The sequence below is a fragment of the Gallinula chloropus genome (assembly GCF_964237585.1).
Source record: "Gallinula chloropus genome assembly, chromosome: 5".
In the NCBI taxonomy this organism is placed as follows: Eukaryota; Metazoa; Chordata; class Aves; order Gruiformes; family Rallidae; genus Gallinula; species Gallinula chloropus.
The window spans coordinates 68374779-68400989 of NC_140090.1; the positions used below are offsets into that span (position 1 = coordinate 68374779).

Sequence of the window (26211 nt, forward strand, 5' to 3'; positions counted from 1 at the left end):
ACCCCCCCTCCTTTTTTTTTTTTTAAATTCTTTCAATAAACAAAGCAAACACTGACATCAGAACCAGTGGCAGCATGGTCATCTTGAGGCTATGCAAGTCAGCAGCACCCCAGAATGACATATATTTGAATTAACTATCAATTTCTATATAGCTATTAAACTTGGCAAATAAGCCCTTCCAAAGACATGAAATCCAAGCCTCGATTAGGGCAGAATTTGCAGTGTAAAATGTGACTATACTGCTGACTTATTTTTAAGCACAGAACTATATGGAGGAAACAAACCCATGAGAGATAATAAAAGGAAGCAGCAGTATGGAATAGACAAGTCAAACGCCTCATATCGATTCAGAATGATTGTAGTGGCAGAAGATGATCTGTCTCACAAGGGACTTGGTAACAACAGCCATAAGCATGAATGAAAATAATCTAGAGGTGGCTCTGACAAACTGATGCATGTACTGAGAAGAAAAACATTTCTCCTGTGTCTCAGCTGAAAAACTTACCTTAATGTCTTTGCTAGCTATTTCTCACTGAAATCCTCATTTTAATGAGAGCACAAGAAATTCCACATCACTCCAGCTAGTGATACTGCAGTTGGCTCCACTGGCAGTTTAGATTCTGGTATTAAACTACCCTCCACCATTCAACCCCCTAATTAAAACTGCCACTCTAATAACCCCCGAGCACATCCAGCAGTTTCAATATTAACTGCTATAATTTTGAGGCTAACATAGGGAGCATGCCATGGAAATACGAGTGTCCAATTTTAAATTGGCTAAAATAAAGTTTATTTTACTGTTACAATATATAATCTCTTATCAACACAACTCACAAAGTGTTTACAAAATAATCTCATTTTCTGCTGCAGTTTAAACTCTACTTTTATACAAACTTTAAAGGTAAAATAGAATTTGTAGCTAGAAATGTCTGTTACATTTTTAGAAGCATGACAAGAATGACTTTAAACAAGACTTCTCTCTCTCATAGTGTCATGTTCACAGACAAAACCAAACATTTATTGTGAAGAGCTAAGGAAGGAATCATGAAAGCTTTCTTTAGACAAAGGATGCCAGTCCTCTTCAGTTGACAGCCAACAAGCATTTGAGTTAGCCTAAGTGCCCTGAAACACCTTACAAAGGAATCTCCTCCCTTTCCCTACACTGACCATAGGGAAGGGAGAGAGCTTGGTGTGTAAGAGAAGCTTTCATGAGTCCCCACACTGATGATCTAGGATGCAGCAAGACCCTAACACACACAGCTCTAGCCCTTGATGCTGCCAAGAAACCACGGAATTCTCAAGCAGGACAGAGTTTGAAGTATTACAGTGGTCACAAAACCTAGTAACTTAATGTGTTAAAATTAAAGTTACTACTGTTGTCTGTGAATCTGGTAGTAACAGGTGAGTATTACATTACTCAACCCTGGTCTCCACTAGAATGCACTAATACATATTAGAAGGAGTGGAAAAAACCTACCATGTCCACTGCTGTTAGAACAGTATGTGCTAAAGTGAAAGGCTTTATGCTCCTGCTAGTCAAGCCAGCAGACAGATTTTACATGACAGCAGAATCAGGCTGCAGTGATTACTGTACATACAGCAAGCAGGCAGAAAGAGGTGCTACTTGTTTCGCTTTTTCCTGCATAGTTTAACCATCTTAGAGCCAGATCACCTCCAGTATGACCAGAGATGCATGATCCACCATTTGGTATAAGCCAAACTGCCAGCAAATATATGACCAGTGCAAACAAAATTGTCTTTCTTCAAGAAAAACAACTAAATTTAATGCTACTTCTCAAAACCCAATGCTTATGACGTGTCATTTTCTACCTGTTTTGGTCTGAGTTTCTGAAGTTCCCTTCCTTTCCCCAAATCACATCCCAAGACAGATGATCCCATTACATTTTTTTTTAGGCAAATGACCGTCTCCTCCCCAGAATAAACTGTACTGCCCACTGAAGATCATCCCTGAGAGCACTGTTCTAGCTAGACACTTAAGAGTAAGCAATATCTCATTGCTTCAAGGGGAAAAAAAGGCTGTTCACCCTGTGCGATCTTGTGGGGTTAGAAAGTAAAAAATGCAGCTCCTCTGAGCATTTAGATTCCCTGAGCTGAGTGAAGTTTGAAGACAGTAATTTGTAACACAAAGCATAGCAACATCTATGGCTGTACATACAGAAGCTGTGTACTTTACAGTGGTAAAGTCAGGCGTTGAGTTACAAGCATACAGCAGTTGGTGGTGGTGCCTTTTACTTGCTTCCTGTCACAGGAAATCCCACAGCCTTCTTTGGTGAAAAACAGCAGTGAAGCAGCTCGAGGGCTTCAGGTTCTTTTGCCTTCTGATATCCTGGCAATCGGTAAGTCAGTCAGTGGAGATACTACCAGGCCATAGTGCAGTACAAGTAAACCATCCTAGAGAGAAAAGAAAGAATCTTCACCATCATCATACCATTTCACCTTCTCCATGAGGGGTTTCTGTCACCACCTGGTATTACAGTCACTGTGTGGCAGAACCTCAGCTTCAGTCTCACTCACCATTTTATACCCTGTCCCTTCCATATGGTGAGTACTTGAAATATCAAGGCAAACGATTGTACTCCCCTCTCCCCTCAGACACAGAGAAAGGTGTTTTAAAAAAACCATCACTTAGTACTGTGCTTTTATTTTAAAGTTAGAAGGGAATTATCTCCTCTTTGATAGAGCTGGCTCCTGTTTATAACTCATGCTACTGTCCACAATGCTGTGAGGCAGAAGAAAAATAAATCACTTCAATAGTTCTGGAAAGCGCTGCCAAAGGCTGTGCTGGAAGAGCTCAGACTACTACTACACATTTAAGTAATGAATACAAGCGATTAAAACCCCCAAGTAAACAACTATTAGTTTATCAAGTCATGTTTCTCCTCTTCTGAGACTGCTCCACATAATGACAAAAGCTTGCAGCTGTGAAAGAGGACACTTCCTGACCCACTAGTGTTACTTATGTTACTTAACTCACAGCTGGCAAAAGATCCAGCACTCCTGCTTCCACCACTGATCTGCTGCGATCTGACTTGTTGCACTTTACCCATCTCTATGGACAGGCTTTAATAAAAGTTGTCTTTTGAAGAGACACACACCAATCACAACTGACACATCAGTACTTCTCTGTGCTTTGCTTCTGATGGTTCTGTGTGTTAACATACAGGACATAAGGTATGTTCAGAGAACTTACAGTTCTGAGGGGTAAAAAAATAAATAATTGTGTCTTTAAAAAAGTTAATTACAAAAAGACAGTAACAAGACTGTCACCAATTTACAGGTTCTGTTATGTAACACTAACAGAGTAGAAAGATTATTCTGATTATGGTGTTTTGGAAAAATATTTTTAACACAATAATTTATCTTTCTGAAACTGCTTTTGACAGGTTTGTGTAGCCTCAATTACTCAAAAAACCTCTGAGCCGTTTTGCAATGAAGGAAATTTACAATTAATAAATTAAACACAAGCCAACTCTAGAGAACATAATTTGCTTTGCAACATCTCCATGACATGCTCTTTTTTTCCTTCCCCTGGAGGAATCCTCTTCAGACAGCACCTATCAACACCTCTATGTTCAGTCTGGAAGATGACCTCTTATTAGAAAACACAACCTTTGTTTTGCCTGTGGTGCCACAAAGCTCTTTCAGTAGAAAGCTGCCCTAATTGCTGCTGTGTATCATTTTACTCATTCTTCTCCCACTAGTTTCTTTAACTTTGTCTGGCAGCTAAAGGGTGCCACTGGAAATAAAGCTATTGTTCTGAAAAAAAAAAGGCAGTGTGCTATTTTCAAGGGAAAAAAATAGAAAATTATGGTGAAAAAAAATTGAATAACAAAGGAAAAGAGAGTTGCAACAGCAATATTGTGATCAATTTAGCCAACATGCTCATTTAGTAAGACCTGAAACTCTGCCTCTGGCTACAGATTTTGTCATTTACTTAAAGAGAAGAATATTCTAAATCAGGAAAAGAAAAGACCAAAAGAGCAGCTAATTAAAAAAAACCCCAAACCACGAGGTCCTAAGAATGGCCATGCTAGGGCAGATCAAAGGGCTACCTAAGCCCCAGAGTGAAAGCCTAGATAAAAACAGATGAAAAGGGAAAGGGAAGTATGGTGCCTCCCTGTAGACTTTCCCAAATTCAAAAGCCTTTCTCGAAGTTCCTGAGCCTGAAGTCAAAGCAGCTTTGTATCAAGTGTCTTCTGATGACTTCTTCTCTGAACATGGTCTGCTGCTCTTGAATCTACAAACCTTTGGCATCCACAAGTCACAGCTAAGAGAAATCAAATCCAAATGCTTTGCATCACTGGGTACAGTGACGTCAATCATAAGATCAAGACTGAAGAGCCAGAAAAAAGGAATTAACATGCAGGCACTGAGAAAAGTGGATGAAAGTATTCTTCTGTAAGAGCTGTCAAAACCAACCAGAAAAGTCATGTTGGAAAAGGACAGCACATTAACACACCTATAGAAAAGACTACGCTCAGGCTACAGCAAATACAGATTCCCTAATTACAGCTACAGGTGACACAATACAAGCAGGTTCAGGCTGATGACAAATCTGCTCCCTGAGTCTCACACAGCATTGCTTTTGTTTAAAGGACAAACGAGGGCCTAGTGTGGGGTAGATGCCCATCAACCTCAACTTCAATGCACAGGAATGAAAAAAACCCTTCTTTTACTTCTGTGCTATTAGTGCCAGCTCACTAACTAGCTTCTCATCCTGTTAGTAAACAGAAATCTATAGCTAACTCCTAAAAGGATGCAGGAGGAGACAGGAGCTTTAACTCACACGCTTGGTGCCTAACATAAAGCAGGAGGACTATGTTGCAATAGGAAGGTAGGATCCTGATTGTCTTCACTTCTTGTTAGGGAGAAGAGGCACTGTGAAGTTACTTATGAGCTCCTTGGCACCCTGCTGTACTTCACAGAGGTATTCTTGCTCCTGTGCCCATTAGCTACTTGAAGACAGAAAACAGGAGGTATTGAAGCTTCCTTCTCTTGGTGAACTGCGGTCAAACCCAGCCTTTCCTCTGAGGCAGAGTTTCTTAAAATATTTATGCAAGAAGAAAATGCTACAATGCATTCTTTGTTGAATGAGTTTTTAAACGGTACATTTGGCACACATTGAAATAAATTACCCATCTACACAGGAAATATCCTGTTAAACCAGAGGCCAAAACCACTGCAATTCCTTACGTAAAAAGAGAAGCTGAGAGGCTGAGAGTTAACCCAGTATTGGCACTGGTTAGTCTAATTACTCACTTTTTAAGTGTAAGACATTGCTATATATGTTCAGCTGCTCTCTCTACATTCTGTTGTTACAAGGAAATCCAAGCAGAGAACGGGCTCTCACTGCTCATTACAAATCTCAAGTCAGGCTAGCTCAGCCATGCCCAAAAGGAAAGGCGGATGAACTTTACAGCAAGCCTCAGCACTGGTTTTGCCACACAGCTGTGAACCTGACTAAAAAAAAACATCCTACCTGTCACATCCAACTATAAACACTGTCAGAGTGGAACTGACAGACAGAAACATCATCATGTATAGACCCTTTCATGCTGTCAGAGCAGCAGCAACCAAAAGTGCCCCACTTGCCAAATTCAGTATCCCTACAGCAAAGAATACAAGGTTTCCATAGGAGATGTGTGCTACAGGGTCACAGTAACGAACGCTGATGGCAGCTCTCACTGCCCAGCTCAGGGGAGACCAAACAATACAATGGGGTTGGGTTAAAAAAGGTGGTCACAGTAACGAACGCTGATGGCAGCTCTCACTGCCCAGCTCAGGGGAGACCAAACAATACAATGGGGTTGGGTTAAAAAAGGTGAGCACTACAAAGAGAGCATTATAATCTGCCAGACCTCTGCACCAAGGCCAGGGACAGAAAGGAAGGTTCTCTTTTTAGCTTTTCCCATGTGTGAGCTTATTATAGCTATCAGTGATGCAGAGCTCAGAGGGCCAGTTTCAGACAGGAGAAAATAGCGAGCCGCTTGCCTTATGTTGCATTTGTGCTGCAGAGGGAAGGAAGGTAACACAGGGAAGAAATAGTTTGAAATATACTTAACACACTTCTTTCCTCAGCTACTTGATCAAACTCTTAACAATAGGCAAATCTCAATGTTTGGTAAAGAAATGGAGCCTTTAAAAATGTCAATCAGCGTCTTTGATGTCTCCTTGAAATAAGTTTCACAAGTTTCACACTGTTTTATATAAGTAGTAAATTTTCTTAATTTTTATAAATTCTGTGCAGCAATTTTTATGGTTTTGCCCTAAACAGAGCTAGAAATCTTGTTTTCAGCTAATTAGAAATATAATCAAGCACCCAGTTTCAGAAATATCAAAATATCTTGAGATGTACAAGATTAAGTGAGATTTATTCTTAAGGCTTTTTTAAACTTTCTATCAACTACTCAAATTAATACATTGCTTATATTCAACCACTACAATTAGTTGCCTATTTACTCCAATTACAACCACCCAAACAGGTTACTATGGGGCCAGTATCACAAATACTTATTTTACCATCAGATATCACTTGATCTTCTCACACTTGTCAGGAAGGCACAGTTATTCAGAACAGCTAAAACCATGCTAGCTTGCACCTATAGGAGACTTTAACTTACTGAGGCTATAAGGCATCACTAAGCAGAGTTACTTAGTAGGAAAAAAAAATTAATCCATCCTTCACATTAAACCTTCACAAAATGATCTTGAGCATTTAAGAACAATTCAGAAAGAAAGAAGTCTCTAAAAAAGTTACGGTGATCACGGCCCAGAAAAGTAAATCACACACAACATATGTTATGCTGAAACTTCCAAGGTAAGTGCTGCCAAAAAATATATTTTAAAATTAATGCCTTTGGCAAAGAGAAACTTATCTGCATTTTAAAAATAATTTTTCTCAGCAAAAAGAGTAACTGCTGACATGGATGAACTTGTAAGTGAAAAACGTGATTCAGAACAGTTATTTTTCTCGTCTAACAATGACTGTACCCATCTAAATAAAAACCACCCCAACACTTATTCCTTTAAGTGACTTTGTATTGCAGAACTAGTGACTGAAGCTATTTTCTCAGCAAGAAAAGTCTGCAGTGAATCTCAGAAACTGGTAAATGAGAACAGCAGTTTTGAAGAGCATTTCAACATCCTAGTGAGAGCTGCTAGGGGTGTTCCAAGATCCAACACTGGTTTGGAAAGGCTGGAAGGTTATGATGGCACAAGATCCTCTTGGAGATTAACGTAAAATCCAATAAACGTTCCCTTGAGGTAGTCAAAGTCTCACTGAGCCAGGACAATCATGCCCTTTGTTGCATTTCAGGTGTTGGTGAAAAAAGAAACAACCTTTACTGTTTTTAGGCTTGACTTTTTTTTTCCCCATACCTAAACATTTTCTAAGGTTTTTAAATCCTAGAAATGTATCCTATTGATTTCTGCAAAACATTATGTGAGGCTGTAAAATATGTAAAATGGCACAATTATTTTAGTAAGAAAAAGAAGTAACTATGGTTTATTTGCAACATTCCTACTGCAACAATGTGGCAACCAAAGGTTTTGTAATGAAATGCAGAAAAATGAAGGATGAACATAATTTTTCAAATTCTCTGGCAAAAGTGCCTAGGAAAGAACAAGACTTCACAAAAAGCAGAGATCTTTTTCTGTTTGCCCAACAGAGCAGGCTTGTGAGAATTCATTGCTAGCACACTGATTTTGTAATTATGAGACTTGAAACATCACTGGAGAATGTATCCCCAGACAACCATTCTCTTGGTGGAGCTGCTGACTGGCACTTTGCTACTAAACATCAATCAGGCAGACCCAATTCTGACAAGAATTGAAAGACACTAAACTTCAACTAGGCAGATCCATTTCTGACAAGAAATGAAACCAATGGAGTTTCTTCACAGTGCTTCCCCATGAGTATTTTTCATACATGAAAAGCTTTTGTGTTAAGATGAAGTCCAAAAGGATATACACTTGACTCTATGCATGGACTCAGAAGTAAAACATGCCCCTGCACGTACTGAAGCTTTCAGCAGAGGGCATTTCCAGCACTATGTCTCTCTGTATTTACTTATGCCTCGGTTCAGCTCCAGCCAGCAACCAAGCATCATTCAGCCACTCACTCAAGACCCCACACTAACTGCTGCTGGCTAAAGCAGGACAACTTAGAACTTGTTAATGTTAGAAACAAGTCTGTTACTAGTGCCACCTCCTCATGGTCTCTATCATGGACTCCCCAATATGGGTCCAGTTATATTTTCATTTTTTTCATAGTATTATACAAACAGCTAAGACATTAAGAATGGTATTTATTCCCTTTGACTGTAGAACATGAGGTCCATGCCACAGACCTCAAAGATTTTTAATGTCTGCCAACACAGCACAAGCCACATGATGTCTGCCCTGACTGTGGGATCCCTCCTAGTTACTCAAGTCACGTACATGGGATGCAATGTCCAAGTTACCTGGAAATCAGCTTTCCCCTTCTTGCCCCACACAAATGCCCTCCTGCAAGAAAGGGCTCAGTAGGAAATTTACATGGAAAAAGATCATGCCTGTGTGTGCACAAACCAGTGAGGAAGACTGGTTTTGCTACTAGCTTAGTCTTTCTGCCATCCGCTTAGATTGCTTTTCAAATAAAATACCTATCTAGATCCTATTTCTTCCCACTGTATAAGTTCAAGCATTAACTATTCAGACTTCCAAGTTTAGATTAACATACAGTTTACCAGACAACTTGATTTTACATCTGTGTCCAAGCACTGGGCAGACTACTTCATTGTTGTTGCACTTCTAAAATGTTTTGACTCTTCCCATTAGAAAGATGCTTGAAAAGCATTTTTTTTACATTTCCTTGGAATCTTTGTTATTTGCAGAGCCAGCAGCACTTAAAGACAGTAAGTTAACAAGAAAGCTGGCTATACAGTCATGCTGTGACCAGGACTCGTATAATATGCAAACATATTAATTGCATTTGTTACAAACCATCTCTGGGGTATGCTCTTTATGAGCAAGTCAACTCCCCATACCCAGTCACAAGACTAGGGATGCTTCAATCCTTTTATTTCTTGCAGATGCAATCACTAGGGAGGAAAAAAAGGAATTGAAAGAAAGGCTGGTAGAGTTTATCACTGATATGATATCAAGTTGTGTCAGAACAGGAATAAAAACCCCAAGAAACCCCACAAGCACAAAAAACTCATATCCAGAACATCAAAACCTATGAGCACATGGTATACTACTTAACTTTACACTATAAAAAACACTTTGCCTAAGTTGAAGGTTTTTTAAGTGATTTCTTCAGACAAGCTGGTGCTGCCTGGTAGCTTAAGAAAGAACTTTTCTATTTTAAAACAGAAAAACTAGAATGAATATCCAGCTGCCACACGTACCTGTACTGCATTCTCTCCTATGGCTTGACGAATTTCCCTCAGTGTCTGGTAGTGCTCTAGCAGGTGATCACCACATATTATGTCTACCTATGAAAGAACACAAGTATGGTCAAGTTCAACCTATGTTTGGACTAGCAAAACAGTACCTAAGACCTTTACATTTCATTAGGAGAGTTCAATTCTAACACGTTAAGACACTTTACCTTTGTTGTCCAGATGTATTTTGCATGCACAGCACTACTGCACTGCCCAAATACCTCCTACCCAATGTCCCTGAACTGGGGCTCACTTCTGGAAGAGAGATTATAGTTTATTGTTTCACTCCCAGTTTGGTGTGTCCTCTGAAAAAAGCTGGTTAGTAATACCTGAGATGAATTTAATTGGAATTTAGATCATGTATTAAAACAATCACACAAACATCCAGTCATTCCTCAGCTGCAAAAGAAGGCAAGGTGTTTGTGACACTGAGAAAATGAGCCACTGCCACCCTCATTCTTATCTTGAGTGAGAACACATGAATAAGTCTGCTTAATGTGAATGCTTGGAAGGAGTGTTCTAATAGAGGAGCTCACTGTCAGCAGTTACTTCACACAGCCCTCCTTCAAAATGCAATCAATACTTCTGTGATGCAAGTCAAGGGCATACTCAGCAATACAAGCAGTGTCCTCCTCTACTGCAGCTAAACTATGTCAATGTCGCCTGCAATTCTGGAGGAGGCACTTTTGTTAAGTAACTGCCCACAAAGCCACTAATTTTGGGGAAGAAAAACATCATGTGGTATTCTGAATTCTATGCTATGACTATTATGAAAAATAAGCTTCTTTATAAAGTTACTATGAATTTAATGTGTATAATGCAAATCAAGTCCCTAGCATTCCAAGTTTGAGCAGGCAGCACAGCACTATTTCTCTCTCAACTGCACTTCAGTTACATTTTCCTTATGAAGGATTTCTAGACATGGAAATGAGAGGGCTCTTTGTGAATTACAATGAAGAAACCTCAAAATGACAGTTCAGAGCATTGACAATGAGCTGCCCCACAGCTTTCTACAAGGAAAACGTCTGCCACTGCAGTACTCAGGGAGCATACTGCAATATCATTATGTATTCTCTCATATGGCCACTTTTTGCTATAGGATGCACTTTGTGCTTCAGCTGTTCAGTTCCCCTGGATTTATGCTGTTCTGCATGCAGATCCACTATCTCTCTCTCCTGTTCTTCATGAAAAGATTTAGGAAGATTTATGCCTTGCACTGGCAGACTGTTGTTCTGAGAATGAGGAACACAAGAATTCTACCCCTTAGAGGCTCAAAATGGGCTAATTTATTTTGCCATCTGTATAGTGAGAGAACAATGGGGAATACTCCATTCACATTAGGCTGAATCTTAACGTGCAGAAGATGTAAAACTGCCCACTACTACTCCTGCTTTTAGCTTCTAGGAGGAAACTAGCAATTAAAAAATAATTTGGACCTTAAATACTGATTAGATACTGATCCATATATATATATATGTGCACATGTGTATGTTTAGCACCAATATTTGCTGTGATATTTTTATCGCAGAACCCAAATAAATAACTGCAACAAGCTTTCAACAAGAAAAAAAATCTTTCTGCTGTTTCCTATCCATTCTCACCTCTACAGTTATTCCTGCAGGAAGACAGACATTTCAGCTTTGCTTTCCAGTGATGTATACAAGTTTGATTATTCTTGCTTTGTAAGATTTATATTTTTTTTATACCATAAGGCACTGAAGACTCAATCCTGCTCCTACTGAAACATATACACATTTTATGTATTTTACAGAAATAGGAAGTCTAATCTACCTGCCCAATACAGGATACAAACAGACATAGTGTCTACTGTCAACACTCTTTCAAAACACAATCAGAATGCTTGTTTGAAAAGATCCCAAATGATTCTGCTGCTCCAGTTTCAAATGCTAGTCATTCAAGATCCAGTGTCTTCTAATAAACCAAGAAGAGTTTTTCACATTTACAACGTTTGAGTGCTCTGAATACCAGATGCTGAATCTCCTCATTCCAGCAAAGCCTGAATTTCTGCCTGCTAATTGTTATGCAAGGATTCACTCTATAAGGACAAGAGAATAAAACATTCCATTAAAAAAAAAAATCCCAGTTCAGTGTGAAAATCAGCTGTAAAATGTATCTCAGAGGAATCATTGTGCCATACAGGAACGAATATATTCCATTACAAGAGAGATGCCAGAAACACTAGTGCTGTGAATTTGCTACAGTTTCAGCTGGCTGGTAAAACTGAAGCCAGCTAGTACTGATAGCCTGTGAGTCAGCAGTAAGTATGGTTTGACCTTTTGCTGAAAGGAAGCATGAAGATGCAGCTGCTAAGTACTCAGTCACTTCTATTAAAATTCTTATTAAAATTAAGTAGCCTTTCCATTATGCCATTTATTTTCATTTAGTGGCATGTTTGCTATTAGATCCATTTCTCTAAAAGCCATGATAACAGACAGCTACAAATTGACACCAAGTAACACAGAGAGAAAAATGGAAAACTTTCATGTTAGGGACACCCTACATAGAAACCACCCTAAAGGGGAATTAATCTCAAAAGGCAGTAGACCTCAATCAGTAATTTCTATGCCAAGCCATACTATCTAGGGAAGCACAAGGAAAACAAAGTTTTAGAGACTGACATGAGTATTTGGGCTAGTTATGCAAAGAGCTGGAAAAGCTTTCCATTTCCTCTAGCTGCCCTTTACTTTTCAAAGGTACCAGATACTTCTATTCCAGGGTCTAAGACTGGCATAAAGAAACTGCATCACCACACGTTTCCCTCCAATCTTCCCTCAGGCTGCAGTTGACACACACTTCCAGGAACCCACATCTGATTGCAGAACACTTCCACTCCATAAGCTACATTAATGCATCCAGAACAGAGCTGCAAGTCTTTCAGCAGTCTGTCATTCACAGAGCAAATGGCAAGGGTAACACTGCTGCAGGATGACCTCAAAGGGAGTAACAATTTAAAGAAAGCTTTTTTCCTCCACTCTTCAGAACACAAACTATACAAATCAAGCGTTGAAGCCAAGTATCTAATGGATTCCAAACACCATAGCCTCTACTTAGCTCAAATTAAATGCTGCCTACTTAGTCATTACTAGCAACTCCAGTTGCTCAAAATGTTTCTTCCTCCCAATAAATTCCAGCAAGAACATTCAAAAGAGACTTTGTAATTAGAAATATATATAAACACATGCAGAAAATTAGTTGTTGCTTGAAACACAGAGATCAAAACGAAGCACCAGAATGAGCAGTGTACAGTCTTGCAGCTCAAGTGGGAGACAAAAAGTGAAGCTGTAACCTTTCACATAGACCAAGAAATCCAAATCATATTCTTTTGCAAGCTCAAACACAGAAGACTGAAAAAAATTTGAGGCCTCAGATTAGGAAAAAAGAAAAAAGGCAGCAGCTTCAAAACTGCTTCTCAGACTTTTAAATATACTGTCACACAAGCCAGATGGCTTACTTCACCTTTTCATTAACCTCGATCCAACCCACTTCTGCAGGCCAATGAAGAAAGGCAAATATTAGCTAATATTCCACACAAATAAATTAAGTCCAAGAGGTCAAAGTACAGTCAGTAGTTCAGAATGTGTAACATGCTTTTTATCACTTCACCAAATCAGCTGAACCAGGGAACAACTCTCAAATACTTTTACAGCCTGTCAAACTCAGGTGGTACTCAGTCAAAACTGACAGCATTCACAAGACAACTACACCTAATAACCTTACTAGATGTTTGTGCTAGCTCTGGCTGGGTTAGAGTTAATTTTCCTCATCATAACTAGTACAAGGCTGTGTGTTGGATTTGCACTGAAAATCTCCTTGGTAACACAGGGATATTTTCATTATTGCTGAGTAATGCTTTCAAGGCCTCTTCTGCTTTCACCTGTCCCACCAGTGAGAAGGCTGGGGGTGCACAAGGATTTGGAAGGGACACAGCTGGAACAGCTGACAACATTCAAGGCCAGGCTGGATGATGCTTTGGGCAACCTGGGGTATTGAAGGGTGTCCCTGCCCATGGCAGGGGCTGGGTCATCTTTGAGGTCTCTTCCAACCCAAACCAGTCTAAGGTTCACATTCACATCTTTCACTTCAACACCTACATCCACAGCATCGTTCTTTCTTAGTCCTTGTTTGCTTTTTCAACACTCAGTTATATTTTACTGTTACTCAGCTCCTACCTCAGTCTCTGCCTTCATATCCTCCCACACTCACATGCTTTCTTGTCTATATATTCAGTTTTACCTTAGAAACAGCAGTATCTTTTGATTTTGAATTTCATCTGCTGAAAATGAAATGGCACTTTAGAAAATCTATACAAATAATAAAGTATTGTAATAAAAATTGAAGCATATTGCGAATGAGTTGGGAGAGTTGTTCCTTGCAGATCACAACATTTCAAACACTCAACTTTTAATTCTTACTGCATTAAAAATCCCTAACATTACTTCTAGACTTCAATGAACAAGGAAGTGTCTGAAGTGCAGGCACTACCCTGATCACAGTGAACCTGTGAGCACCACTTCGAGTGGCATACCTGACAAGCAGGGTCCAGGTCCATTTTTCTTCTGAGGAATTTCTCCACGTGTCCAATTGTTGCCTCCCCTGAAACACGCACAAACTTCTTTTCCAAAGGCTGCAAGGAATAAACAGAAGACTTTAAGACAACATGCATTTTCAGCCATCTCTGCAGCCCCCCATCTCTATCAGCACCCAGCTACTCAAAACTGTGACAATTCCTCAAACCCCAAACCCAAGTGAAAGCCCAGTAAGAGAGGAAGAGTGCTTAAATTTTTGGACACTTCTCTGATATATTTCCAGATTACCCCATAGGAAAAAGACTATAAATACATTTCAAGACTCCCTGTTGTTCAAAATAACATTTGAAAATAACGAACTGCTGACTTCACTCCTACTTCACTACTGAAGTACCAGAGAGCATTTGCTATGAATTCTATAAAGAAATCGGTATTACACAGCAGCTTAAGAACTTCTCCCCCTACAAGCAGAAGCACGTGAGCCATTTCATAAAGTCTCCTTATTTTTCCCAAAACAGGTTTGTGTACCAAACCCAATTCAGATAACTAAACCATGCCATTTTATAACACAAGGAGTTTAAGTCCTTTAGCATTCTTTAAGTATTATGGCTTGGGCTGGAATCAATAGCCCATGAAATTCCAGAATGAATTAAAATAAACTACTATGCAGAACACAAGAGCAAGACTGGTCTGAAATAATTTTGTATCATTTCTGAATACTTTCCTAGCAGGACTGCAATGACAAGACATTTGTTATGCCAGCTTCAAAAAATTTAATGGGTTTCTCTGCTGCAGCTGCAATTTCAAACAGCAGACTGGTGATAGGAGCAGCTAAGCTGAGGCACAAAGGAAGAACAGATGACTGCATTCAGTGTGATAAATGGATTACCTTTTGAGTCAATTAATTGGATTTTTATGTTGATTTCTGAACAGCTGTGATTTACTATCCAGGTTCATCATATTCTTTCAGTTTGAAAGAAGGGGAAGAGGGTCATAGGCTACCCTTGAATTCAATCATGAATTTAAATATGTATCCATGATAACTGTGCTTCCAGAACATTAGCTTGACTCATTCATGTACAAGGGCAAGAAATGCCACTCAGACCTGATCTGGAGAGCTGTGCTGCTGCAGGCTTGAGGACTCTGAACTTATGCTTGCTGTGTGTATAAATCACAGCTTATGGCCATGGACCTTGTAACCTGTTTCCTTACCCCCATCCCCATTTAAGGTTTTCAACTATTTTTTTTCATATGTATGTTCAAAATTTACTTCAGAACAATAAGATGGATAAACAAGTAATTGATGACAGAGCAATGCTAAAATAGATTGGGGTATGTTTTGTGAGAATTGGATATGAAAGAGGACTGGGAAGGTTGATGAGTAAGCCTTTTGGTCATGAAGTGGAATAAAAACCCACAAAGATATGTAGCCAAAAAAATACTAGGAGTAATGGGGAGCAGCCTTCATCTTCAACATCCCCAGAACACCAGCATTAAAGCAAGATGGAATATTTATGGCTTGAAAGAAAAAATAAGCCCAAAACCAAACAACACTTACACACAAGAAGACCCTTTCCTGAATCACACTCCTTAACGATGTTTGAGCTGAGTAGCATTTTCAAAAGGCAGCACTATCACATTGGAATGGCGTGTTTCAGGAGAAAGAAGTCTCTAACATAAATTTTTGTATTACAACATGCAAGTTAATGCAATGGTTGAACTGCCCCACACTCACTGTGTCACCCAAAATGAACAGGATACAGAAACCCAAGCAGAAACGAGAGCAAGTATGAGACAGGAAGGATGGGAGGTGATACAAGGGCAACAAGATGAAAAAACCAGCGTGAAATGTAAAGGCAAAAGGAGAAAAACCACCGGGTACATGTGGGGGTGTAGCAGGTGTAGAAAACTCACTGCAGACATATTCAGGAACATTGTTACTCTTTAACAAATTCATTTTGGGTTTGGAAACTATACTCACATTTCAACTCTCTGAAAATTCTTATTTATGTGTTTTTATAAGTTTGAAATTGCCTAAGCTCTGCCATGACAAATGTAATTACTATTAAAAATACTATAACAACTGCAATCAAATGTATCAGTTCAGATTTGTGCCTGAAAGTATCATTAGGAATCAACTCAACTGAAAACATGAAGGAAACTAGTAAAATAGTACAGTGAGGACAACTGGTATTTAAGTTACTTTTTTTTTTTCTTTCCAAATTCTGCAACAGTAAAATCTTCCTAACTGTACCAGTTATGCACCTCTCACTATCATTCTGACCCTTTCCATCTCTTGACTCCCACAATTCCACTACAATGAAAGATGAAATGCAGCATATACTGAGTAATTTTAAATTATCTCCTTCTTGCCCTTGAGTAGTCTTGTTTCCTCAATATTAAACCAAACTAATGGAATGACATATTCTGACCATCTCTAACTATAGCATATGAAATCATGAAGGCAGCCAACAAGGTGCATGAAGCCTACGAAATCATCGAGCGTGTCAGTAAGCTCATCTGCACTGGAAGGAAAGCCGGATTCTTTAGCAAGGATTGGGAATGCTGCTGCTTGTTTACAACAGCCACTATTCAGGCAACAAATGTTGTTAGGGAAGGGACAGAGAAAAGTGTTAAGTTTTCTGCTGGCTAAGGTGGTGTATCATGCTGTCTAGACAATTTGGGGTTCTTTTTGTTTTAGCGTGCTCTTTAGCACGTAGCAATTTGCTATGCTATTGCCATACCTCAGGCTACTCTTCCTCTAACCAACTATGTGAGCTCTTCACTACAGTCAAGGAAATCTTCCCAAAAAGCCGTGCTGGCTTTGGCTGGGTTGGAATTAATTTTCCTCAGTGGCCAGCATGGTGCCCTGTGTTGGATTTGTGGTGACAACAGTGTTGGTAACATAGGGATGTTTTCATTATTACTGAGCAGTGCTTACACAGAGCCAAGGCCTCTTCTGCTCTCACGCCCGCAGTGAGTGGCCGGGGGTGCACAAGGATTTGGGATGGGACACAGCTGGGACAGCTGACACCAACTGATCAAAGGGATGTTCCATAGCATATAATGTCAAGCTCAACAATAAAAGCTGGGGGAAGACAGATGAAGGGGGTGACATTCAGAGCAACACTGTCTGTCTTCCCAAGTAGCAGCTACACATGATGGAACCCTGCTTTCCTGGAGATAGCTGAACACCTGCCTGCTCATGGGAAGTGGGGAATGAATTCCTAGTTTTGCTTTGCAACTTTTGCTTTACCTGTTAAACGGTCTTCATCTCAACACACGAGTTCTCTCACTTTTACCCTTCTGATCGTCTCCCTCATCCTCTGGGCGGGGGGGGTGAGAGGGAGAGTGGGGAGTGACCAAGCAGTTGAGTGGTGCTTAGCTGTTGACTAGGGTTAAACCACAACAGTATTTTAGACAATGACTACATCTTTGTTTAGGATGTATAAGAAGCCACAGTAGTGCACCTTTTGGACAGAGATGCGAGAGCAAGATGCCAGAATCACCTAGGAGAAGTTTCATCAATATCGTTCTCATTGTCCCATCAGAACTTTAATTTCCTATTCTGTGATGCTGGTTATGACTGTGATGATGAAAGTTCAGGCTGCACTCAGTGTAAGATGAAACAAGCTAAATCGAATACATTCAGGTTATACATATTTCTAAAGTAAATCATAAGAGAAGAATTCAAATCACATCTGCACCTTAAAATTCCCTGCGCCTTCGTTAGCTCTGAAAAACAAGAGAAAAGTAAACACAATCAATATTGCTAAGGTTAACAGTTATGAATACCCTAAAGTCTTTTATTATAATAGTGGCTTATTGGTTTAGTAGTCTGGCATATCAGGCTCTTCCTTCCATTAGGCTCTAAGACATGAAACAATACTAGATTTAATTTACATATCTTTTTGTCCTACCCTTTTAGTACTCCATTCTTCTCAGGAATTCAGCTATTTATGTTTTGTCTACATGAAATGGAAAAACACACCAACACAGTCAAAAGTCATCTTTAAGCACAACATTGTAGGAACAGATTGTAATACTAATGCTGCTTAACCATCCATACCACTTCATCCTTGGCACTTGGAACTTTAACAGACAGTACCTAAGAAGTTGCTCACAGATCATGCCCAATCAGGGAAGAAAGAGGTTTTCTGGGCCAGCTGCTGGCCTTCCAGAGGTCTGAGTATGTGATCTGCTACTGATCATTTATATTCCACATCTCCATCTTGTGTTGCAACATATACATTTCTCAATTAAGCTCAATTTATGACATTTCCCTATTCCTGCATTGCATTAGCAAGTACGTGCACGGGAGAAAAAATGCAGTATTTCATTGCACTGGAGAGGAAAAAACCCCACCATCACTGAATTGACTGCATTTCTGACCATTTGATACAGCAAACAAGTGTATTTGTAGTGTTGTACACACCACATAACAGCATGGCACTTTGAGTTAGTATAATTGTGTATCTCCAGCTCTAAACAAGTACCAGTTAGTGTTAAGTAAAACTAACATGAAATTCACCTCTGAAGTGAAATCTAAAGTTACTAAGAAACAAACAAAGTTTTTCAACTACACCTGTCATTTTCTTTGACACAGTTCCACAGCCACAGCCAATTAGATAATATATTCTAAAAACACAATACAGACTGTCAGACTTTCTAAAGTAAAAAGATGTGATGGTTGGCCCAAACTATTCCAAGGGCTTTTTTTAATCTAAACCACTTTCTTAATCTCTCATTGCCAACTTAAGCTCTTTAATTTTGATGGTTGAAGAGGAAAAAAAAAATAACCTTTAAATAGATAAAGTATAAGAGAAGATCAAAAGTTTAAAAAGTCATTAAAATAAAATGCTGTTAAAGCATCTTTTTTGTTTTGTTTGCTTTGTTAGAAGCATTCTGCACTTCCTGACATACAGTAACTAAACCACAGTGGACAATTTCACATGGTGTAGACGATATTTGCACAGTGTTACCTGCTTTGCTGCCAACACTAGAGTGGAAGCTTTTAACTACCAGGGAAACAAATACAACATCACAGACTCAAAAGTCACCTTGCTTCACAGACAGATACATTTTTACTGGTTTTGAGGTCTAAGTTGCCTGACATCTTCCTCTTGCTTAGAAAAAAACCCGAAACTACACCTGCTGAGCATCACAGGAAGGGGGGAGTAACCAGCAAACTTAGAGTGGAGATCTAAACCAAAGAACTTTCACTGAAGGGAGATCAACCTGTATCTAATCCTGAAGCCAAGAAAATCTAAGGAAGCTTTCCAACAGTCACCAAGTGCTCCAACCTGAAAGGGACAGCCTTGGAACTAAAACCTAATTCCAGTTTTAAAAGTAATTTTACAGTGAAATCGTCATTGAGAAGGACACAGGGCTGTTGATATATAAGCTCACTCCCATGTCACTTCACTCCACATGCTCTCCTTGCCACCTGCCAGACCAGCACAGCAGTGGCTGATAGCCATCCAAGGACCCAGAACAAGCATCCTTCAAGTCTTATCTAAATCTTAACTTAATGAGATAGTCACAGCCAAGGAACGACAATAACTGCTTGTACATTCCTAACCCAACACAAATATAGGGTAAATAGCATCAGATTCACTCTCCTCTACTGAGATTTTAGTCAAAGCATTTCACCTTATGTTTGTACGTATCCTTTTAATTGCATTTTACCCAAAAAGGTAAAAATGCACCAGGTCACTGGGACCCCACACTGGTTTTATACTAACATTTGATACTACAGCTTTCACCATGACTTCCACTGCATTCTGCTGCACTTGTGAGCTTTCAGCACTTCTGTGAATGAAGTATACAGAAAATTAACACTGAAATTAAGTCAGATATGTGAGTCCTCAAGGACATTCTACAGAACAGTCTCCAGGGGCTTAGCTTGAAGACCTTGTCTTTCCTTCCTGCAATCCCACTCCTCATCCTTTTAAGGAAATAAAGGAGTCACGTGTTGGGCAACACTTAAAAAAAAAAAAGGCAACAAACAATCAAAAAACCAACCACCACCATCTTCACAGCCAAAAATTTACCCATGGAGTTAATTTGGTTTGCACCCTGAATAAAGTAAGGCACAGGAGAAACACTGGACATCACACCTGAAAAGACTAGGTAGGTCATGATGTCTACAAAGAATGAAGCTGAAGCAAGATGTTATGTTTCCCCATTTCTAATGGCTTCACTTCACATCACTTGTGCAATAGTTAGCTCTGATCACCTACTGGAGTTCTCTGAACATTTTGATCAGGTGAAGTCAGGCCAACAGCAGGCACAATCTGGGTAGATGGGTAAGAGCTGAAAAGTCAAGGTGCTTCTCCCCCACAAGCAAGGTTCTGCACTGTGTGGTGCTATGAGAGTAGCTTCGGCTTTCAACCCTTTCTCATCACTCACATATAAAACTGAACATGGCCAAAACAATACAATTCCTTCTTCCTGTGTTCCTGAAAACAGTGCAAGTGTTTGGGCCCTCAGGTCCATGGGTTAAAGGCCAGTCCTAATGCAAAAGCTTCAGCATAACTCATTAAAGTCTAGGAACTATCAGAAAAAAATTAACTGTGGACTACGTTACTACCCTCACCTGTGACATTTATAGGAACACTGATCTTGCTGCCCAGGCTGTGGTTTCTGCCCCAGAGTTACACGAGCAGTTCCTAACAGCATTACTGGTACTGCCACCTACAGGGATTATTGAAGCTAAGAGACAGGTATTTTATCATTCAGGTTATTGAGACTACATCACTTTGTTAAACACATGTAAATTTTAAAACTTTGCTTTTTAGGAAGCTATTTTCATAGGAAAACATCTTAAACAATTATCTGCATCATTTAGTTGTGCACAGTTGGTTGCCACTATTGCACTGTAAGTTAAACCCAGCTCCCCAGCTGCTATTTGAGGAGATGCATACTCAGTGACAGCCAAGAGCCAATAATGTCCAACACACACAAGCAGCACCCACACATCAGCCACTTGCTACTACATTTGCCCACAACTCACCCAATGAACTCCAGAAGTATGGAGATGTCAAGTTCTGGTGGGATCCGGAACATGGAGCCCAGAACCTTTCGAGGTCTTCCTCTGCTCACTGGAACTGGCTGTGGGACAGCTAAAATATTCAAATAGCCAAAATGCAAACAACAGCTTGAAACAAAAGCAGCACAGGCACTAACACGTACCAAGCAAAACAGATGAGCTCATAAGGAAAAAGAGCCCATGCAATTCATTCTGGTTTGTTGGGGGTTATTTAATTACCAAACCAGCTCTTTATACATTTCATGCTGTGAATCTGAGCCAGCATTTTATTAGCTTTCAGCATGGCACTTCTCCAAAGAGCTATTTATCTGATAGTGAAAGAAAAACTATTAGAACAATCACTCATCTGTCAACAGACTTTGAAACTCTTATTTTTACTCCTTTGTCACATCTATTATTTATTTAGGGCCAGAAAATAAAATTAATACAGACTTTATATATGTTCTAGTTGTAGGCAAAATAAAATCCATTTAAAAAAAATCCAACTACAATTTGGGTTTAAGTGCTGCCAATTGCATCTATTTTTGTAATTTGAGAACTGTGACAAGTTATAGTAATAAAGCAACAAAGAACCCTGTATTTCCAATACAACCTATCTTTTCCAGCTGCAAGCTGGAATAGTAAATATTTCCTTAATGGTGTCCTCTAAAGCAATTACAGCTCACCTGGTTTGGGCACTTCTAATCCTCTTTCTTTATAGAAGTCATGCATTTGCTTTTTCTCTCCTGAAAAAACAGATTGGAATGTTACTTCAAATGCTGAGAATATCCAGTAAGCTTTTCAGGCCTTCACCATCACTAGTATTCTATACAAGGCTGGGACACTTAAGATACCCAGACCACCAAGTCTGTTAGCAAAAACCATGAAGAAATCAGAGAAACTGGCCATAAATCATACCAAAATAGCTGCAAACACTACTGTTCTGACTCTGGTTTTATACCATATATATATATCTCCACTAGATATGTATATCACTCAACCCACACAGGTGGACCATGCAGATTCACTGGCTCCTAAAGTTCAAGATAAATGCCATGTGAGAGTGAACACACCTAATACCAGACAAATAAATGTGGCAGTGAGGAAAAAAGGAAAAGTACTTTAGAGAATCAATCTCAGCAACTTTTTTCAACTGAGGCAAGTGAAGCTTAGATAGAATGATATTTTTTTCTGTACTTAGAGAACAATACTAGGCATGGCTTCAAAATATTATCTGGATTTCTATCTGGATACAGTGACACCCATCTTTCATGACACAGGATACATACTGCTATCCATGGTGGCATTTAGTAGCCAGGAAGATGTCAGTTGGCACAGCTAATTCATTAAAATTTATAACCAAGCATTACAAAACTATTTTGAAGAGCTTGGAGTAGAAACAGGGCATTGAATTACTCTGTTTTCTGTTCAGTTTTTTCATTGTCTTGATAGTAATAAAATAAAGGGACTTACTTTCCTCCAAATTAACAACTAACTTATAGACTATGTCTTGCAGCTGTCGATCCAATCTATTAAAGAGAAAAAAAGAAAAGCATCTTTGGTGCAATACAGAATGGTTTTCATTAAATCCTAACAGAGATGTCGAATACACTGTTGAAATATGACATATATAAAGAAGAGTGACAGAGCAGCAACTATCTGTCAAAATTCATGTCCCAAAAGCAGATCTTCAACAGAAGCAGCCATGTAAAGCTAAAAACACTGCCCTTCAAGAACTCATGAACAGCTTGAGAAACTAAGTTTTCATGGTAAGTGTACCCTGCCAAAAAAGCTTTGTCTAAAAGGAAATAAAAGCAGTTAAGATCTCATATCACCTGTAACACTGAAAAAATGCATAAAGATGCCTAGAGTGGGGGGGTCACAAACCCTAGAAAGGGATATAAACTAGATAAAACAATAAAATGAGTACTTTAGTCTTCACTATTGAGGTGAAGCTTACATAAAAGAAGAACACAGTGTGTTTCTTTTAACTGTTCCTTCATTTGAAATAGGAAAGCAGTGCCAGTGTGTCAAATCAAATATTGAAAACAAAGCTGCAAAACTTTAAAATAAAATTATACCTATAAAAAGAGGCACGAACTCATTACCTGATGTTATAAAGGGGCTGTGTCTGATGTACAACAATATTGCATTTTGGACATCTGTTGCTGTAGTAGAAGTGTCTCACTATGCAGCTTTTACAAACTGTAAAGAAAAGAAACCCCATAAAAGCCACATGTCCATATACAATACCATCTGTTTAAGCAAGAGGAGCAATCACACCCAGACTTCTCAAGTCAAATTTGTCAGAGAGGAAAACAAAGCAAATCTTTCAACTTTCAAAGTCAAGTAAACAGCAGCTCTCCACCTGTACAGGATACAACACTCCTGAATGTTCAATCAGCATTAGTCCCATCAAGAATCCTAACCCAACTGGTGCAAAGATAGGTGTTCAGTGCTGTAACTGTGTTACCCAGAACAAGAGTAGAGCTAAAAACAGAATACTGACTGCTGCAGGCTAAAGGTTTGATGAAAAGCACACAGAGTTTCAGTAGAACAACCAAAGTATGAAGTTACAATTCTGCCATTTTCATTGTATTTTACATGTAGTTTAAAAATTTGGAAGGAAAGCTAATGAGTGGAAATCTCAAATAAATAAATAGCCTACTAACTACTGAATCAGTTCCCTATCAACCTGAACACATAAGACTTTCCCACAGCATTTATGAGGAAACTTCTAAATTATCACGGTTGCACTTGCAGCATTATGCTGTCCTCACCAGCAGTTATCAAACAGGTAACCAGTGTCCCACCAAAAAAGAAAAGAAAAGAGAGTAAATAGAAGAGTTTTCCCCTTTCTCCAGTGTTAGTGGCTGGAAGGACTAGGAAGCTGAGGTTCTCTGCTTCACATGGGAACATGAGCACAGCTCATGGGCCAGCTTCACAGAAAGGATTTTACTAGCTTTGAGAGAAAAAAGTTCTGTTAGCAGTTGAAAAACTGACACAACACAAGGACTGAGGGGAAAAATAATGAGATACAAGCACTGCAACCTTTATTATCCATTTCTATTCATCAGGTTCTAGACTGTTTCACAGGTGCATATTACAGTTTCTCTATCTGAACTGGTGCTTCCACACAGCCACTTCCTGCGTTTCATGAACTTACAAGCTTGTATCCAAAACAGTTTAGAAAAATCTTTGGTCTATTATGAGCAGGACCCACTCAACTTTTTCCTCAGTTACACACTCAAACTCCTAGAGCCTACTTAAAAATAAATGCAGGAGCTCTAGTTTTGTTTTACTTTGGCTTTTTTTTCCCCCTACATCATCTTCCTTTTTAACATGGGAAACCATGCTGACTTCATTATTGATTTCATGATTTTCTGATGCTTAAAAAATTCCCAAATACGTGTTCCTTAAAGAACACAATAAATACAACATGCATTCATGACAGACAGAGTTGTCTTTGTGAAGACAGAACACCACAACAGTTGATTTTAGTCTGATTTTGTAACTAAACTCTTGGAATAGCAATACTGATACTTACAGGTGTGCAGGCACTCTGTAATAGTTGTAGCATCGATAAAGTAACCTTTGCAGATGGAGCACAGGATGTAAGGGGTCAGCTCTGCCAGGTTTATCATACGCTACAATAAAGACAGTTTGGAAAAGTTTGAATACACAGGTTAAGCCATGAAATCTCCTGACTGCAGCTTCCAAAATAGCACAGCCTCAAACCATGAAAAAAAGTCTGGATCATTGTGCTTCAGAAATGGGTCGATCAGTCCCCATACACAGCTCTTTTTATAAAAACTTTTATACAGTCTTCTGAATTGACCTTTCTCTGGGTGACAACCCAATTGAAAAGCTAACTATCATAAATCCTTTTGGGAAAAGTTATTCTGGGTAAGTTCTCTTCAACAGAGTATCAAATAACCAGCAAGCTTGAAGTGGACAGGGGTAGAAAGTGATACCGTGATTTCCATGCTGGGCCTCTGCCCCCCAGCCAAGATACATCCCCAGCACCTCTCTTGTTCCTACACACAGGCCGGGATTATGCAAATACAAAGGGAAGCAAAGGCTGAAATTTCACCGCTCTGAATTCGGGCCGTGAGGTACATTTTCCTGTAACACGTATCAGTAGTTCCACAGCAGTTTTCCTGTCAGAAGTTTATTTTTAAAGAAATACATCTATAGCAACGATCTGAGGCAGGCAACACGTTAGAGTCTCTCACGTTCCGTGTCCTCCAGTCTCAGAGGCAGACCAAGGGACTCTCTTTCCCTCAGCAACACATCTCCCCCACGTGCGGCTGTTTGCCACCTCTCAGCTCTGCCAAGAGCCTGCAAGGGCTTCGTTTAAACGAGACAAAACGAACCTGGGCAGTAACACAGACCCCGTGACCTGTTACATTACCTAGGTAAGGGTCCAGATCTGTGCCTGGGAGCTCCCCGAAGCCCCCCCCCCGCCAAGGTGTAAGCGGGCGCCCGCTGCCTGGAAAGCGAGGACCCCAGCAGGGGCCATGTCCCACCAGGGGGACGTCGCGCCCCGCACGCAGCGGGCCAGGCCGCCCGCCCGCCCCCTCCTCTCTCCTCACACCTGCGGCCCCCGCGTGCCGCCCCGCCCGGGCCCGTCCCCGCCGCGCTGACGGCCGGCAGCGCGCGCCCCTACCGCGAGCCGCACGCGACCCCCCTCCCGCCACCCTGCGGCGCTGTGCACGCCGGGAGCGGGGCCTGGCGCGCGGCGGAGCCCTTGCGCCGGTAGAGGCCGGGGCGCTCCGCCCGCCCCTACCTCCCGGTCATCGTCCGAGTCGAGGTCCCCGTCGTCCATGCCGAACTGAGCCCCAGGGTCCCCCTCGAGCTCTTCTTCCTCCATCTCTTCTTCCTCGTCGTCTTCGTCGTCGTCCTCATCGCCGCTGGACTCCGAGCGGCTCCGCTCGAACTCGAAGGGGAGGGAGCGCGACCCCGAGCACCCGGGAGCCCCCTCCATCTCCTGGTCCTCATCGGACGGGCCCGCGCCGGCTCCGTCCCTGCCCGACAGCCCCGAGACCACAGAGCCAGCGTCCACCTCCGTGTCCATGGTTCAGGGTGGGGGGCGGGAACCGGGGCAAACGCGGGACCGACAGCCGGCCGCCCGCGGGGGGCGGCGGGAAGCGTAGTCCGCCCGTACCGCCGCGCTAGTGCGCATGCG

The 26211-nt window shown here is 40.5% G+C and overlaps 1 protein-coding gene across 1 annotated transcript; it reads right to left on the reverse strand.

Annotated features, from left to right (window-relative positions):
* Positions 1-773: 773 nt before the first annotated feature.
* On the reverse strand, positions 774-26100 carry PCGF6 (polycomb group ring finger 6; the record flags this gene model as incomplete). Its single annotated transcript, XM_084264875.1, has 10 exons — positions 774-2412; positions 9411-9497; positions 13993-14091; positions 17701-17728; positions 21009-21117; positions 21710-21769; positions 22497-22552; positions 23132-23228; positions 24571-24670; positions 25813-26100. The coding sequence occupies 10 exons, from the start codon at positions 26098-26100 to the stop codon at positions 2323-2325; spliced, it is 1014 nt and encodes a 337-aa protein (XP_084121001.1). The 3' UTR covers positions 774-2322.
* Positions 26101-26211: the final 111 nt, after the last annotated feature.